This window comes from Lagopus muta, chromosome 7 (genome assembly GCF_023343835.1).
Source record: "Lagopus muta isolate bLagMut1 chromosome 7, bLagMut1 primary, whole genome shotgun sequence".
Taxonomy (NCBI): domain Eukaryota; kingdom Metazoa; phylum Chordata; class Aves; order Galliformes; family Phasianidae; genus Lagopus; species Lagopus muta.
In genome coordinates this window covers 17893190-17912444 of record NC_064439.1, presented here as the reverse complement: position 1 = coordinate 17912444, position 19255 = coordinate 17893190, and the positions used below count along the sequence as shown (strand labels likewise).

Below are 19255 nucleotides of genomic sequence, written 5' to 3'. Positions count from 1 at the left end.
ATGAGAGGTGTATCATATAATGGCATATAAACATGCAATGAGTGTGAACTCACACAGTTAGACTTAAGGCTGAAACCGTTGCTTGGAGAGATGAGAAAACACAAAATAAGCACTCCCCCCCAGTCTTGTGCTTTCAGGTTTCACCATAATTCAGGATGTCTGCTCCAATACATACACCTGTCTATTGTTTTGCTGTCTGCCTTGTCCTTTTCTATACAAGCAGCAAATCCCTATCACTCTGTTTTTGCAACACAAATGCATGAGATTAGTGACTGCAGGAGCAAACAGAATCAGTTTAAATCCTGTAAGACAAGTGAATGATATTACTTCACAAGTATGAAATCTGAGATCTCTTTGCCTTTAATTTAAAAAACCTGTACCTAATAATCACATTAAAGTCTGTTTGGCATGCCAGACAGCTTTTACTTCCTCTGTTATTTTTACAATTTGAATGTCCTTTGTAGTTACTGAAATTAATTTATGCCTTTCAGCAAATATTTTATTTTTTTTAATCTGTAAGGGTAGGCATTGTCAAGTAAAATATGCTGCTATAATTCCACACGTAAGTGCTTTTCCTCAATCTGAGTTCAACAAAAGCCAGCCATCATTATAAATCTTCATAAAGCACAGCATTTGTCAAATCAAGGAATGTAATTTTTGCAGAAATAGTCACCTTGAAATTCTATTCGTAATTTATTCTATGTTTTAGGGTGTTCTCAGTATTTAGGAAATTCAAACCTAACTTTTTATTTTGTTTTAAAAGGTCAATTATTTCCTTAAGTATTGGAGGACAGGAATGAGAACTAACCCTGGAGCAACAAATTCAGCAAGGAAAATGGGTCAAAGAACAGATGTTCAGGGGATGGCAGAGAGCAGTGGTACAGGTAACCAGGTCAGCCGGCAGGAACTCTGATTAGAGTTAACTGAACTCCATTTCCCTTTCATAATCAAAATACTTGAAAATCTAATTCATACCACCAGCCAACTGCAGTAAAAATGACTTAAAAAGCTGTAGAAGCTTTTGGTTGTGAAAGCAGTAAGATTTCATTATACTAAGCTGGCTGAAAGTCATCTTTATGGGAAAAGGTTGATAAATCCCCCATATGCACATATTAAAATGTCAATTAGCCATTTAAATAATGAAACATACTGATAAAATGAGCACAATTGCATCCATTTTGGGTTGACTGTTAATTAGCTGTTGAAGGATGGTTTCCAGGAGAGAGACAAGATAAGAAATACCCTATAGTTGATATGACCAAAGTTAGAGCAACACCCTTCTCACAGCATGCCTACACCATGGTAGCAAGCCTAAGGTAGCTGAGCTGAAGGAATACGTTGGAAAGATATTTCTGCTGGTATCACAAGACAGCACAAACAGAAACAGTACAGCTGCATGAGTTCAGATGCACTACAGTATGGACACAGCTGTTTATTGTTGGATTTTGGCTGGCACTTTCCCACTGTCCTGAATCACATTGTGTAGAAGCATCTGTTTGGGCAAGGCATCTGGTAGACAGATCCATATAATGAGTCTTATTCTTGTTTGTGAGATATTTTGGGAAATAACAAAATTAACAGACTTAAATGCCTACAAAATAAGAAAACAATCCAAACTCAATTGATTTTAGTAACTGTATAAAAGAAAAAGCATCTGAAAGATGACTTTGCAAGGAATTACTGAATGTAAGAACCATCAAGCTAAGGTACACGCAGTGATTAATAACCATCTTAGTGACTATCTGGCTTTAATTTTACATTTTTTAAAATGAGTTCACACATGCTTCCAATTGTAGGAACGTTTTGTTTCCTCCCCCTTTCCTCCTAGATAGCTTGCACTTGCTAGTCTAATCACAGACCATATGAAGAGAAGGACCTAACCTGAGGCAGAATCTTTATATCGATGTCGTTTCTTGCAGATGTTTCCCTAACCCGTTTTTTAAAGACTTTCAAGGTGGATACTCCACAGCAGCTTATTCCACTGCTTTACTATGCCTTTTAAATCTTTGCCCCTTCATGGCTTACTCAGATGTGTATGTTCAAGTTCAGGTAACTACTTCTTGCCCTATAAAGCTGATATTGAGCGCAAACAACTTCCTTTTTGCAGTTCTCTCTTCAGATAGTTGAATGCCTACATCATATCTTCTTTCTGTTCACAGCCCATAAGAATTCCTTCACAATCTTTTCCATTAGATCTCTAAAGATCAGCCACTCTCCTTATTCTCTTCTGGACTTGTTACACTGAATCATGCTTAAATGTAATACTGAAAATTAGACACAAACTAGAGAAGTAGATGCAGGTTTACCATCCTCCTGTGTTTTCTCATTATGATGTTCCCCTTTATCACAAAAACTTGCTATTTGTTGACCTGTATCATCTCTTCTAGTCTCTGCATTTCTCCTGCACTTCAGCTGTTTGCCATCTTTTATTTGTGAACCCTGTCATTATCTTGCTGCATGTACTTGCATACTGACTGTTTAATTTGTCTATTGCAACCAATACTCCTTCACTTGCATATTATTTCTCTAATTTGTTCTGATCACTTTTAATTCTACTCATCTTGCAACGTATTTGCAGTTCCCTCTTAGCTTTCTAAGAGTAGTTTAAGAAGTTAGGCTATTCCATCATCTTTCATCACTCAGGTCAGCAAAGGTGCAACGCAATGCAAAATGTAACTTGTTGCATTATTTGGTAATGCCCCTCAGTTGGACAGTGAGCCTGTAACGACTTCTACAGAAACGGTGGCACAGACACACTATGGTGGGAAGCACCACAGCACTGTCAGATCCAGGAGAGAAAGAAATGACAAACTAAAAAGGACAACTTACTGCCAAATTGATTTTTTTTTTTGTCATTAATTAATGCCTGTTTATCTTCAGATGAGAAACATCTTAAGGAAGTTCTGCTAACATGAAAGGTTCAAAAGCCAAAGCCTCTACTCAGAAAACTGTTTCAGAAAGTGCAAAGTGGGTTTTGAGGTACCAAATTTAAAAAAAAAAAAAAAAAAAAAAAAAGGAAAATCATGGGGGGAATTTTCCAAGCAGAACAAATTTTTCTGGAAATAAGCAAGAGACAAACTCTTCCCTTCTTTGTACATGATAAAAAAGGAGTGCTAAAGCACCAAGCATTAAAAACTTCCTTCATACTGTCTAAAAAGACAGTAACATAATGGCAGGAGGAAAATTCCAAATGATGTAAAAAACTCCAAAACAAATAAACCCACAAAACTAAGTTAAAAGAACACCACAAAGCCAGAAAGTTGACAAAAGCCAAGATAAAAAAAAATTCCAGTGAAAATTAATACAGCCTTATAGGGGAATTTACTTCAGAAAAGAACAAAGGAAAAGAAAAAAAAAAGAGAGTTGTTTAAAATGGAATCTGTTTGGGGTGGCCAGAAGAAGAGAATTTCACTAACGGTGCTCTGGTACACACAAATGAATTCATATTATTCTTCTAAAAGTACTGCAACATTTTTCTCACATTTTTGCTAAGAATGGAGTCACAAGCAGCAAAGGAAAGATAATTTTGGATTGCACCACATTAAACTTTTTATTAACACCTACTTATCTATTCTACAGTCAAAAAGGGACACACTGCACTCTTTTATACAGTTCTCTAGCTGTGAAGGGAAAACCAGCACTTACTGCTCCTCATACTTCATAGGACAAAAAACAAGCAGAAAACTGTCTATAGTTTTTAAAAAGTATTTCATATGTCCTCAAATTTGACCTTGAGTATATCAGTCCTTTTTCCTTGATAATACTTTAGCCAAGAGAGAGTCAAAGCCAAATGAGATGTAAAGAAGGGAACCCCAAACCGTGCTGCACAGGCCATTTCAAAACAGTCCCTCCAGCACAAAAAGAAACCCCTTCTCTCCCTGCTTCTCTTCAGTGGAAACAGGGAGCAGCTGTTTGGGCAGGAAACACTGACTGCACCTTTCTTCTGCATTATGTTCAACACTGAACTAATTCCTGTGGCTCTCACATAACATTTTTTTATTCACTTACAGTGATAAGTAAGCAAAAGAAACTTAGGAATCCCTACCACAAACATATGTCCTATCATCTGTCTCCTGTAACAAGTACAAAGGATGCTGCAGATATTGTTCAGAAGTTGAAAGGATACTCCTGAAGTTTCACTGTCTCTGCTACTGATCTAATAACAGTTTGAGACAGAAAGTTCCCAGGAAAGTTTTGTTTAAGTGTTTCTTGGACCTTAACCACTGAAACTGTGCAATGTGATGATGAAGGGAAGAGAAACACTACTGAGTATTCTGTATTGGGAAAGCGGACCCAGCACTATCAGCAACGTGAAATTTTTAGAGAAATAAAAGATCGTGCAGAGCACACTCAAACTAATCACATAGCTGGAGGCCACAGGAAGTAAAAAGGATTACCCTCAGACTTTGCCTCACACCCCAAAATCCCTGAAATTTCCATTTTTCATACAAGAAAATTACAGCTCTTAGATCTTTCCTCAACGCCATTCACAGCGCTGAGGTCTTCTCACCTCAAAGAAGGGAGTAAGCTTGCGCGTACGTATGGTGTGCAAATTAGTTATTAAGTATCCTTCATGCAGTGTATGCTTTTATAATTGTTTCAAGGAATAAAGCAGAAAACGGCTGCAAGAAGTCTCAAGTCGATGTGCTAGTTTAGTGACGGGCAGAAGTGGAAGCTATCCATGTGTTTGTGCTGTCAGTAAGCAGCCAATTCATCCTTTCTGAAGACAATCTCAAAGATCCACCCCATGCGTACTGCCTATATCAAGTCATGCAAAATATTTTTGCTATTAAAGTCTGCTTAGTAAAGTACATCAGCTTTTTAATATTCACCCCACCTCAGAATTATGATGAACAACACTGAACAGAAACTAACCAGAGTAAACAAACAAAAAAAAATCAATTACATTCACATAGCAGGTTTATAACTTCTTGTTTACATTCGCTTATTGTTTGCAAATAGTATGGCTTGTTCTAAAATGACAGGAAAGTAAATGGCTTGTTTTCCAGTACAAACGAGTAATTGAGCAAAATAACTCTACAGATAAAATCTTTAAGAAGCAACTTCTACAAATATCTTTTTGCGATTCTATCAACGAGGATGGAAAACAAACCATTATCCAGATTGCCCAGAGGGTACAGCGGGTTACGCTGCGCTCTGGCTGGAGGCCGTGTTTCCCATTATTTAAGATAATTCCCGAAATACAATAAATGAAGAATATCTAATCTCAAAACATACATCAACAGCTTTAAACATTATTCTCATTAACCCCTCCAGAGCCTATAAAATAGGGTCAGCTGAAAGGGCTTTCAAAGGGTCCTCAGCAGACACTACATCATGTTCCAGTGATCTATTGCTTGAAAAGGAAAAGTCTTTTACGGCCTGGTCCCTGAGGGTTTTAAGATCATAACACTTAAAATCCATAAGTACAAGCTTTCTTTGATATGTGGTACAATACTATAAAATATGAATTAACAAGGATATTAATCATTTTGCACAGTGTTATTACCCAAGCTATAATCCAGAAAAATGGACTGAAATAGTATCACATGTATAACTTGTTCTAAAGTTTGCAGAGATACTTCAGTTTAATTAATGGAAACCATCTGTCTAAACACCATTAGCTCATCTATGTTTTGAAGGGCCGGCTTAGAACAGAAACGTAATCTTTAACCAAGTCCCACAAATATTCGCTCGCAGTTAAAAGGGTCCCTACAAAACCCAAGTGGCATTGTTTTTCAGTTATTGGGTTACAGTAGCGTGAGTCTCCCAGCACCAGAATCCCCCATACAGCTGATCAGTTACAGCTGCTAATTGCGGAGCGAGAAACGGGCTGACATCTGCTTCTTGCATAGTTAGTTAATGGTTCACTTCCAGGTCCTAAAAGGATTGTAGCCTCTCTCAAAAGACAATGTCGGCCCCCATATATGTCTGCCTTCTACACTGCCTGTCTTGTTCTGGTTTGTCACTCTCTCTACAATGCAAATCTGAGTGAACTCACATCTGCCACTGATCGACCCAATTCGTGAGCAATCTTTTCCCATCGACCTGGGGTCCCCCCTGGGAACTTAACCATACTTCTTGTCAGCTGGCTGAGGTCCTCTTCTGTCCATTCAGGTGCCTGTAAAACATTTGTAAAACATTCATTACTGCGGGGATATTGGACATATATCTGTGAGGTAATATACTGGAAAAATTCCTCACGTGAATTAATCAAGTCTTGTAAAAAAAAAAAAAAAAAGAAAGTAATAGTTGACATATCTGGGCACGATCTCCCTGCTTTATGGCAGAAAACGTGTAGGAACAATAGACCAACAGTGAGGTACTAGAAATTCCTAATAGGAGAAAAACATGTTTTGTACGTTACATACAGGCATCTGTTTAATTCACATTAGCACATCTATACAGTGTACGTAGCACCAGAAAATTGCAGTAAAGAGCAACAAGACTTTTATTAAAGATTAAGCTGCAGCTTAAGATACAGAATTTTAGACATTTCTGTCATTTCTCACACAAGATGGTTTCAGCAAAGATAAATATTGTTTTTATATTTAAAACACCCTCTGAATGGAACAGAAAAGTCATTCCAGCTTTTGGTCACTGCAGCCATCGCATGTTTTAGAATTCTTGTGCGACTCAGGAATGAAATCTGTTGATTCTAATATTCCACTAAGAGCACTGGCCACCACCCCACCCCTGCAACAGCACACCAGTTATACCACGAACAGGATGCTTTGCAATCCAATAACCAAAATACATTACACCGCTGTACTCTAACAACACCAGACAATCTGATAGAAATGGCTGTCTTCATAATGGCCAAATAAAGTGAACAAAGCCGGGGAGCACACAATTACGGCAGCTTAAGCCATGAAATCCCGCTTGCCTCACAAGGCACAGTAACCATCCCTGACATTTGCAGCATCCTTGGCGACATCTGCAGAGCCCAACCTTTGTTACGATCACTAGTTTGCCATTTTATTTATTTTTAAGGAATTCCTTATGACATACCTCTTCTAATCACCATTTCCGATAATGAACAGCACATATCAAGCAGTTTGCATTACAGAGCCATCAGCACAGAACAACAGTCAGAGGTGAGTGACCCCAGGGACCATCTCCACAACTACAGCAAAGCTTCTCCCTGACACTAATCCTGCCTGTCATTCTCCCACTGTGCTCTAACCACACTGACATCCGCCTGCCGCACTGCGAGCTTAACGGGGCCCTTCCTGACTTTTTACTGTCTCCCCCAATCAATGGTTCAAGCGTGCTCTTTTCACCATGTCCAAATGGCAGCTTCACTCATAATCAAAGTGCATTGCTCCTGTTAAAGGGCTTCCCGAAAGGCTCCACCATTTGCATTCATTTGCAAAGCAAACTACTTTTATTCACTTTGTTCTGCTATCAAGAGTGTTCCCTGAAGCAGATAAATTGGCATAAATACAACCTGCCACTTAAAAGACAGTAAATAATAGCCAATAGTAGCAAGGATTTCATCAATCGTCCTGGTTTGGATCCATGTAGCCCTTTATTCAGTGCTGAAAGCCTCAGACATTCATATTCATATATTTTTAATACAAGTGTAATATATATTTGAGTCACTGCAGAGAATTCGAGATGTTTAAATAACGTGTGTACGTGAGAGTGATCTCATGCACATTACATGCACACCCATACAGCTTGGCTGAAGGAAGACAGGACAAACACACAGCAGATCCCTACACTGCAAATAACCTTTTTGTTTTTATTTTATCGAGCAAGTTAATACATTCCATACCCTCTCTTATGCTAAGATCTCTCTGAGATTTTTAGAAGGCAAGTTTAGGGGGCAATGTTCTACTTATGAAGTAGAAACTAACTTGCTATCATTTAAATAACGATTATTCCTATGTTTTAGTTTAAATAATTATGTTCAAAACATAGTCAATTTTCATACATTAAAATCAGACCTTGGTATGCAGTTAACTGTAATTTCTTATTTAACTTATATCAAAACTGTTTTTTTGGGGTTTTTTTGTTTGGTTTTTTTTTTGTTTTTTTTTGTTTTTTTTTTTACAGATCCACAGCTATTTTTCCTTACCACATCCAAAGCATATCTAAGCAATTACATACGGAAATCAAGATGATCTTCTCAGTGATGTAGATGCTGTGGAAGCCTTCCAGTAAGAGTCATTTTCAGACTTCTTTGTAAGCTCTGTATTTTCTCTGTGCTCAAGACTCTACTAACCACTTGTAAATATTAGAATTAATTTTTTCTTCCTAAATAGAGGGTAAAACTATAATTATTTTGTAGATCTGAAACAAATTATATAGCTTATTCGGAGCACAGGAGTTCATTAGCTAAATTAAAACATCAACTGATTAATCTTATTTCAAGCTGGCAATTTTAGAATGTAAGATCTAAAACGTCTATAAACTTGGGAAATCTTTGAAAAAGCTTTTAGGAAATCTACTCGGAACCCCTAAAGCTGTAAACAGCTTTTGTGAATTTGCAATTCCTCAGCAACAGTTAATTGTGCCTTCAGATGCAACAGCGCCTACTGTGATCCAACTACTACAAACAGCTACGAGGGTGGTCACGGCGTGAATGCGTTCTCCCTGTTCTAATCTGTAGCCAACTGTAACTGTGAGAGTCAAATAAATGCATAAACATACCGCCCCGTCACCTAGAACCACGTGTGTCCAATACTACTGAAACGCTGGGCCAAAATTCATCTCTACAGTAAAGCAGTGGAAGACACCACATGGTGAGGGGACAGCTGTTGTTACTACACAAGCATTCAGATTTTGCATCAAAAAAGCTGTGTTCTGGGATTACCTTTCCATATTGAATACAAAATTAGAAGTACAGAGTTACGGTCTGCAGTCTTGAAAATGAAAATAAACTGCAAGTGTAAACATAAAAATTCATAGCGTTCTCTTCAGTAATAATCCCTTAACATGGTTTATCACACTTAACTGGCAGTACTGGAGGATTAGTTCACCCAAACCACAACGGACCTTCCATTGCAAAGCAATAGGAATGTGGTTTATTGTTTACAGCATGACTCTTTTGCATGCATCCTCACTTCGCAATTCCATCCCACCTCTTTCATTACAACAGAGTTTACACTATAGGATATATATTTAAATTCAAAAAGCTCTAATTTCAGTGCTAAAAGCAAATTTTTAGACAACTAAGTATTTGTTATCAAGAAAACAGTGTAACATCTTTATACCTGTTAACATTAGTAAGTATAAAGTACGTATCATTTTACCAGTAAGGCTGGGACGTGGTTAGTATTTGAGAGTTTATAAAGTGTAAAAGATATTTATATTGACAGTAAATTGTAATTTCATTTTCTAGATTAAATTTTAGCTTTAGGCACTGCTTTCCCGCCATCAATAAACTGCACATTCTCCATTAAAAACAGAAGTTTGGGCAATGTTTTCAATCTGGTCAGAATTTTGTGCTATGCATCATCTAATTCTGGTAATTTATGGACTTAACTAGGCTAGGCAATGATGGAAACCTCTGTAGTACAAGGGTCCTCATGAACTCCCTAACAGTTCTGCAATTCAAGATAAAATTAACCTACAAGTAGTGTTTCTATCCAGTAACCATACGAATGGAACAAAAAACATTTCTGATTCACTTTCTTAGCCACATTAGTCTGACTTTTCTTACATTCTCCTTCCATATTCTTAAAATTTTGTGATTTTCACTGTAAGAAGTCTGAAGTCATTCTTGTTATATCAAATCTCATACATGTCTGGCTTTGTGATCCAGCTTTTTGCTGAACACTAAAAATCTAGGATTCTGAAGACCTGTTCTGAAACTCTAAATATCTGCTAAACTTATCAACAATCTCAACTTTTTTGGTCCTTCAAAGCTCTCAGTCAAATCCAACTTCCAGCAGAATTTTTATTAAGTGAAACAATAAAAACAAAGGCAGCCATCAAGCCAGGCCAGTAACTCAATTAGTGCTCAGGGAGTGCAGCTGGACAGAACTTTAACATACACTCTGTGATAACTTTATTCACTGTTCATCCTTTCCAGTCCCACTCTAAAAAAAAACCAACAGGGTCATACACAGACACCACCATTAAGAGGAAAGTGAGTAAATATTTTACCCACACCTTACCTAACATTTTCCCAACGTCCAATGATTTTCATTCCAAGGAATTTCTCCAGCTTAATTTGTTTTATCTACTGAGTAACTCAACGAATCTCTTTTTCAATGGCTTGTCCAATCCTCCCTGAACTATGTAAACTTTCCATATTTGCAGTGTTTCCTTCATGAGGAGCTGCACACATATATTACCCATTATGCAAAGAATTGCACTGCTGTGTCTGCTCTGAATGGCTCTTGCCTGCTTTAACAACTAGCTCTTGGTTTTGAGTAAAGAACCAGCAGCTACTCTACTTCTATTCACCTCTACAGTACTCACTCGCCCATAAGTTGTTTCTTCCAAGCTCGAGTCCAGCCTACTCAGCTGGTTTTTCATGTAAAAGCCATTTCACACACAACACCGTTCTTCATGCCTTTTTCTAAAACTTCTCAAATTCCAAAATAATCTCTTTGAAATCAGATACCAAGCTGCACATTGTAGTCAAGCTTTGTGATTAATCATAAATCACAAATTCATGCAATAAGGATTCTTCTGTTTTATTTTCTATTCCCTTCTTAATGATTTCTTCTTCGTTGTTGTTGTTTTTCGGGGGAAAGGGGGGCAGTGGGATGAATTATAGCAAGCTGGTGTTTCCAACAAAATCGGAACTGATAAACATAAAGACGTTTCTTCTCAAGAATAACGGCCAACTCAGTTTAGAGCTCATCACCTTGTGCATGAAGTTAGGACTGTCATTAACTACATCAAGATTTGCATCACTCTACATTTACCTGCTGGGAAGCTTTTCTGCCATTTTATTGTCCTATTCTACACTTCTTAATGCCTGTTTTCATTTTCACTATTCCAAATAATCCTGCTATTGATACACTCTCTAACCTCAGTGTTCACCCTTTGTATTACCATTCATTATACCCTAAGAATACACCAAGCAGGTTTTTGCTAGTTTTTCTGAAATGTGTATCAGATACACAGGCTTATAAAGGTCCCCGATTTCCACTGACAACTTAGAAAATAATCAGAATGACATATCTGTTGCTTTGGTCCTCAGACATGCATGAAAATAAAGAATTAATTCAATTATTTCTTCCTTAAATTTTCTTTAAATTTGTGGTTGGATATCTTCTGACTCCAGCAAATTAAAACATTAAAACAATATATTACATAGTTATAAAAGAACATTGGAAACACACATTACTAATTCCAGGCTTGTTTAAAGCTACTCTCTGTAAATTCGGAGGTACAGTTTATTAGCTTTGGGTGGTGAGGCACTGGCACAGGCTGCCCAGAGAAGCATGGGTGCCCCATCACTGGAGGTGCACAAGGTCAGGCTGGATGGGGCCCTGCACAGCTGGACTATGAGTGGCAGCCCTGACCCACGACAGGGGGCTGGAACTGGATGGGTTTTAAAGTCCCTTCCAACCTAAGTGATTCTACGCTCTTCATTTCTATCATAAGCTTGTCAAGGTAATATCCTAGCCATAATCATTTTTGCTTATACTGTTCCTCACACGATGGATATCTGAGACGCCGATATTAAAAGCCTTGAAGTATTTAACAATATAAATTAGGTAAGTATTCAACAGCTCGCAAAGAAGGCTGAGAACCCAAGAGTAAAAGTACTCATCTCCCTCAATCCCAGGTTTTCTATTGAGCACAGCAGCAAATGCTTCCTCAATGGCTGGCACCAACCAGGGATTTCCTAAGAAAAGTCAAGTTGAGGATTGGCTGACACGCCTGAAGGCTGTGCTGCCATTCAGCAAGACCTGGATAGGCTGGAGAGCTGGGCAGAAAAAAACCGGATGAGGTTTAACAAAAGCAAGTGTAGAGTCTTGCATCTGGGGAGGAATAATTGCATGCACCAGTACAGGTTGGGGGATGACCTGCTGGAGGGGAGCTCTGCGGAAAGGGACCTGGGTGTCCTGGTGGACGACAGGTTGGCCATGAGCCAGCAGTGTGCCCTTGTGGCCAAAAAAGGCCAATGGCTTACTGGGGTGCATTAAAAAGAGCGTGGCCAGCAGGTCAAAGGAGGTGATCCTCCCCCTCTACTCTGCCCTGGTAAGACCTCATCTGGAGTACTGCGTCCAGTTCTGGGCTCCCCAGTACAAAAAAGACAGGGATCTCTTGGAAAGAGTCCAGCGGAGGGCCACGAAGATGGTGAAGGGCCTGGAGCATCTCCCCTATGAGGAAAGGCTGAGTGAACTGGGTCTGTTCAGCCTTGAGAAAAGGAGACTGAGAGGGGACCTGATCCAGGTCTATAAATATCTAAGGTGTGGGGGGCAGAATGGCGAGGCCGGACTCTTTTCAGTGGTGAGTGGAGACAGGACAAGGGGAAATGGCCAGAAACTGGAGCATAGGAAGTTCCGCACAAATGTGTGCAAGAACTTCTTTACAGTGAGGTGACGGAGCACTGGAACAGGCTGCCCAGGGAGGTGGTGGAGTCTCCTTCTCTGGAGATGTTCAAGACCTGCCTGGATGCCTACCTGTGCTACCTGGTGTAGGGAACCTGCTTTGGCAGGGGGGTTGGACTCGATGATCTCTGGAGGTCCCTTCCAACCCCTACAATTCTGTGATTCTGTGATTCTGTGAATCCATTTCTCTGTTATAAAGTCAACGATGAAGTCTTCTACTCTCCCTATCTCATCTTTTTTTCTCATTCACCATCATAACTATTTCTACATATAAATATATTATTATGTTTATTGTGTTTTTAACCTCAGCAGAAAACCATGGATAGTTAACATGATACTGCCATGTTATTTACAGACATTTAATAAGCCATGCCTTAACACTGAAAAATTTGTATTCTCATAGACAACAACGAGGGGGAGAAGGATGAGAAATCAAGCTAAGCAGCAGCTACATGAAGCAGGAAGACAATTTTTCAACTTCTTACTGCATGCAGCAAGTTGAAGATACTCCAAAAAGTAGTAATAAGTCATCTAACAAAAAAAATGCCATAAAATGACACACACAGGTGAGCTATTAAATCACAAGATGATTGCTATTCTTTTGTAGACTTTCATTTGTAGACATTAGCCCCACATTTCTTCCTTCTAGACTGACCATCCCTTCAACACTTTCCATTTTCTCCCATGAAGCCAAAAACCAGTAAATACACCTTGCTAGAGATAGGTACTTTACAGCAATACACCGCTGACAAAAGGCAGCTGCTCTACAATTTATTTGTTTTCACATGTGAGGTTCTACCAGGCTCAGATTCTAGATTTAATATGAAGCTCTTTTTTAAACACAGAGACAAAATACACACAGGAACATTTTCCAATACCTACCTGTATTTTCATAGTGCAATCTGAACATGCCCCTGTGCAACTGAGATTTCAAAAACATTAAAAATAGTTCAAATTATGACATTTTATTGGCTTTGAAATTAAAATTTTCTGTAGTATTTATACAAAAACCAGCTTATTAGTGCAAGTTTTTTCCTATACATCATTACAGCAAACCATGGGGGTAAAAGACTTTTTAAAAGGTTATATCTTGCTATACTCTCAAAATCAAATCTACTTTTCCATCAAGCAAGCCAGAGGAAAAACGTCACAATTAAATGGTTCATAAATATAACACTAAAATTACTACTTAAGTCAATGTAATTGAACAGGAATTAAAATGTAGTTTTTAATTGCATATTACAACTTAAATGGTAGCACTTAGCAGAAAGTGTTAACTCATTTATTTTTTAATTGTTAGCTGCTTCAAGGCAATTGTTTTAATGCAGAAAAAAAGTGAGAAGCTCTTCAGTAAATTTGATTGTAGGACACTCAGGCATGCAGATCAAATAAAGTATAGGTTGAATAGGTAATTAGGTTTGGCCTGTGATACATTAATCTGCGGACAAACTCCCAAGGAAAGGGAGCAAATGTTTTTAGTTTAATACCCTCTCTGAACACCACTCTACTTGGGTACTTAAATGTGGTTTTGAAAGTATTTCCATTTCATAGAGAAGATAACACTGCACTGCAAGTCTTCCAGAACACATATGTCTATTAATTGTTGAGGAAAATAATTTTGCAGCGTTCACAAGCTTCAATAAATAAGTGTGTAAGGCAGTAAGTCCACAACAGACTGCTGGTGGCAACCTTTCTGTAACTGCTTGATGCAAGCAAGTCTTTGGTCATACTGTTAAATTTGCTAGGTAAGATGAACCCAAAGCCATGCAGATACACTGAAGCACAAGATTAGTCCTTATTCCTACAGAGTGTTTTTCCTTGCAAGATTATTATTTGTCTCCCAAAATACCGGGCAGACTAAGCAAGTCCAGAGCACTTAACAGCTTTGGGCAGTACAAAATACACTCTTACTTAAAGCACCTTGGTACACTGCATGGTACTGGGATTTTGAAACTATTAACAGATGAGATTAAAAAGCATTCAATATTTTAAACCATCCTCAATCTAACTTTTCTGACATGACACAAAACAACTCTGAATTCTGGTTATGGAGAATACACAGAAAGAAAAATAATCTACTGTCCTACCGGAATACATCTGCAAGAATTAGAAACAGTACCTTAGGACCCCAGGGAAACTACCTGGAAAACATCATGAACATGGCCCACACTAAACTTTTTAGCTCATACAATAACATAGGAAACAAAAAATCTGTCAAGCTTTCATGAATTCACAGATCATCCATGTTTGATGACAACTTCATGCATCTGCACTTCCAAAAAAATCCAAATTTCAAAGGTGTTCTTAATTATCATGAAATAGTGTACAACTGAAAATAAGGGCAACAGCATTTCAGCTGCTTAACATGTACGTATTGAATCTGCCCGTCAAATTACCGGATATAAAAACAAATTGGGCTAATTAAAAAAATCAAACTTAACCTCCCCTTTTCTCACACATGCAGATTTTCCCTCCGAAGTTTGTGGCCATTTCAATTCTTGTTGTTTTCTTAGTGTTTTATCACTAAGCAAATCTTCCAAACAAGGCAAGCAAAGAAAAAGCCCAATGCAGCAAAACCTGCCTGGATATCCATTAGTATCAGTCGAGACATGCATAGCTTAGTTTAAAAAAATAATAATAATACAGAAAAACCCACAACAAATATTACGTCAGTAACTTACTACCTAGACTCTCCACTGAAATTATTTCCTGTTATAATTCAAATTTCCAATGTGAATTAGCAGCACCACCCAAAAAAAATCATAAAAATCGAAGCACTGTTGTTTTCTTTGTTGATGTGTGCATTTTAACAAACAAACCCAGGCCCAGTTTCTCTCACACTGAAGATGACAACACCACTGTAAGAATGCCGGATGGTCAGAATGCTGGCCATCCAGCATTCCAGTTAATTCCTTAACCAGCCCCACGTAAAAGAAAATCTGATGCTAAACACCACATAAAAATCTGCTGTTTTCATAAGTAAATGCATGCTGTGAATGCATGCTTACTTTGTGGGAATCTGAGGGCTGCAGCAAAACACACATTTTCCTTTCACAGAGCAGCACTCAATTGCAAATGATGCACGAACCTTCTCTCCTTCACAACACGCATCTTGAGTACAGGCACCATATTTTTTACTGAAAATGTTGGAAGTGCCTCAGCTAACATGGAAAACAAACCTCTATCGCAGTGTGCAATTTCTCATAATCAGTAAAGAGTGCTCTCTTTTTTTGCAGGTTTGGGCATGTAATATACTACCCAGTAACATTTTATAAAGAATTGTTAAGGCCAACTCATTTGCATCCCAATTCAAAGAGCACTTAACTTCAAATATGGACACAATTCCTATTCATTTAAATAGAATACAATTGCATGCTTAAGTGTGCTCAATGGAGGGTTCGAAGACTAAAGGTGATATATTCAAGACTGTATCCTGCCTGTCAAAAGCTATACAGAAAATGGTTAATAACCAGATTGAGACTCTCTGAAAATCTCTAAGAGGCAGAATACTTATGACAGTAGCATTAAGTCATTCCTCAGCAAGGCAGGATTACGTATTTATCTTTACTAGATAAACAAAAGCCAAACAACTCGCATCGCTTATTTAGTTGCTGGAGTTTACCCTAGATTATAATTTCTGAGCAATTTCTATGAATAAACGTGACAGAAGCCATTACAGTCATGATCTTCTAGAGAGAAACATCACTGTACAAGAAAGTAAGATGCTGAATCTAATCAGATTTTTTTTTTTTAAACTGATTTGTTTGGAAAGGACAATACAAAAGTATTGGGAAATTAATATGTATTTTAAATTATAAATTAAAATTGGATTTATATGAAGCTAGCTTCTTTCTCCAATTTAAAAACAGCCAAGAACATACCAAGAAAAGTAACTATTTTGCAACAGTCTGAACACTTTAAATTTACATCAAAATGCTGAGAATAGAAGCAGTGAATTGCACGACAGAAATTAATGCCATAAACGGCAAATTCTTTCTGATCCCTAAGTTGTGGATCCTATGAAAATCTCATTTCAGAGATATTTATAGATTTACAGCCCCCGCCTCTCATTTTTCTGGTGAAATTTCAAGGATACAGTGTGTCACAGCTGAACCCCTCTCCCTGTTACATTGGAGGGGCAGGAGCAAACCAAGCACACATTTACTCAGGCTTCACCTCTTCCTGCAGTTTCTACCCCATATGGGCACAACTGTAACCTCCTTCTTACTCCTCCACTCTTCCTTTCTACATTAGAGACCAGAGTGACTGATCATCAAGAGAGATGGCAAGGAGGGAGCACTGACAAGGAAAAATCAGGATTTCCAGTGCTCCTGGCCTCAAATGGGCCAAGCTGGGCAATGACGACTAACATTTACAAAATCAACAGCTTCTTGTGAATTTAAATAAAAAAAATTTAAGTAAAACGGATATAAGATTCAAATCAGAAGAGAGACTTCCAATGACAAGAGTCAGAATTTCAATGTCTAATTGGAAAAGATGAAATCCCAATCACTCACAGGTAGGTTCAAGGTTTCTCTTATGTCTGCTACCAAGTCTTTCTGCAATAGACAATGACCATGTCAGCCTCAGAAAGGAAACAAGACTTGGGACATGCAGCAAATCAAGACACCAAGTTCTAGAAGTTAATGTAACAGAACTGATATTAGCCCTAGAAATTACACAGCCCTGGTTTGGACACAAGCAGGTGTCTACACAGAGGTCATAGTGCAGCCTAGTGCTAAAACAGAGCTGCAATTGAAAAGCCCTACACATCTGTCTGCACAGATTAACCCTTTGAACAGCTAACTTCAACTTTTGGGTGCTTTTCAGGCTCAAAAAACTGAGGTCCAAATATATTTATATATATATATATTATAAAAAAAAAAGCATGTGTATAACTGTGGTCAGATTGAATTATGGCTACAAGGCATATAAATCACCCCTGGAAGCTATAACTTGACACCACACAGCAACAGCATGTGGTGAAATCAGACTGTATTAGTCTGTACAGTACAAGCACCTACGTTGCTATATTTGATTAGACAAAAAGATTAAGAACTAAATCGAGATCAGGAAATATCAGAAAAAATCAATTGTATGGCCTTAATTTAGTACGTATGCATGGCTGATCATCTTATTAATTTTTTTTTTTAATAAAAAGGTTGCATGACAGTGTTTATATGTCATACTGTTACTACACATAATGAACATGTCCTTACAGAAATACGTATTTGGCCTGTTTGTTTCCTTTACACACACTACCAGAATAGTCTGGATTGTAAATAGGTACTGTTCACACAAGGTCTTTCCCTTTCATATCAAATAATTGATATTTTGATTTTCTATAATCTCCTAAATGGGTCACAGTGTAACTTTCCTGCCTGCATACGTTACAATAACTAGTTTGAGGCAGCATGAATGTGGTACATTTGAGAGAAGATTATTATTGACTTGCATGTAATCACACCAATGCATTCTATAAACGAATAAATACAGAAATAAAAAGTTTCCTATGATTTGTTAATCTATCCAACCTAAAATAATAGGTCAAGGACAAGAAGACAGAAGGAAATGCATAAATTCCACATTTTTACACTAGCAGTGGCTCAGCAGGTATTTATTTCCAGTCTTTTTCTATTTCTGAAATATCTCCCAACTCTCCAACTCTTTCGTAAGCCACTTCTGGCATTAATACCAGCCATAACAACTTCATTTTCTCTGAACCTACCACTGGCATAATTTCTGTTTTTTGTTTTGTATTCATAATTGCAGTTTGCTTTTTAATCTCTGTTACACCACTAAAGAAACCAACTTGAGATGTTAGTCATAGAATTTGTCAGAATCATCCTGCAACTTAATTCTTCCATAAAAAAAGCTGAGAAAATTAAAGGCACTGCATATTTAATACAGCAGATGAAATGTGGGACCTTGTACCCAAGGAAAACCCAAAAATTAATAAATACTATTTTAGGAAAAAAAAAAATAAAATCACTCTTTGCTCTTCTTACAGGCATTCAAGTACAAAGTGAAGTCCATAGAGGCATAAATATTTAAGGTACTAGTCTGAAAGAAACACTATTTTCTGTATTAGGAGAAAGAAGATTCAAAAGGCAGAAAATTGTATTTTTTCTCAACAAAACCTTTATAAATTCACTATTTGGCCAGATATTTGCAAAGTGTACTAATTTTGCCAGAAACAAACTGCTCTGTTTCAGCAGTCACAGAAATAAACAAAAAAGATCAGTCATAAAATCAACAAGCCATTGGCTGTTCAGTACGATATTTGAAAACTCTGAAGTTTTTCAAGTATTCTTTTGTCTATTACAACCGTGTAGCTTGTAATGAGGAACAAAAAAAGGAAGAGAATGAATGCTATGCGTGTCTGGGATGAATAAAACATACAATTTTTGAATAATTGAGGCGATCATCGACTGCATTGGTAAATAAAGTCCTATCACCTGCTCCACAAACACAGTAACAGAGGAGTGCCTTCCCCTCACCATCTCAGTTGCTACCATGAATGTTTCACCAGTAGCTTTCTGCTCCACAGAAGAAAGATGTATATTTGGTTCTGCACTTGTTCACAGGGCTCAGGCAAGAGCCACAGTATGTTCAATAGGTAGGCATAAATACCTACGTTCAACAGTATGTGTTTGTAGGACACAAGTAGCTATTTCATTAGCTCTAAAGTAAATACGAAAATTATAGGAGTTACCTATAGGACGGGCACT

General features: G+C 37.8%; 1 protein-coding gene across 1 annotated transcript in view; it reads right to left on the bottom strand.

Moving 5' to 3' along the window:
• Window positions 1–19255, bottom strand: part of DNAJC1 (DnaJ heat shock protein family (Hsp40) member C1) — a 93502-nt gene that overhangs the window by 7735 nt on the left and 66512 nt on the right. The window contains exon 9 of the mRNA XM_048950840.1: window positions 6002–6121. Coding sequence (XP_048806797.1) covers window positions 6002–6121 — 120 coding nt within the window. The remainder of the gene's footprint in view (window positions 1–6001; window positions 6122–19255) is intronic.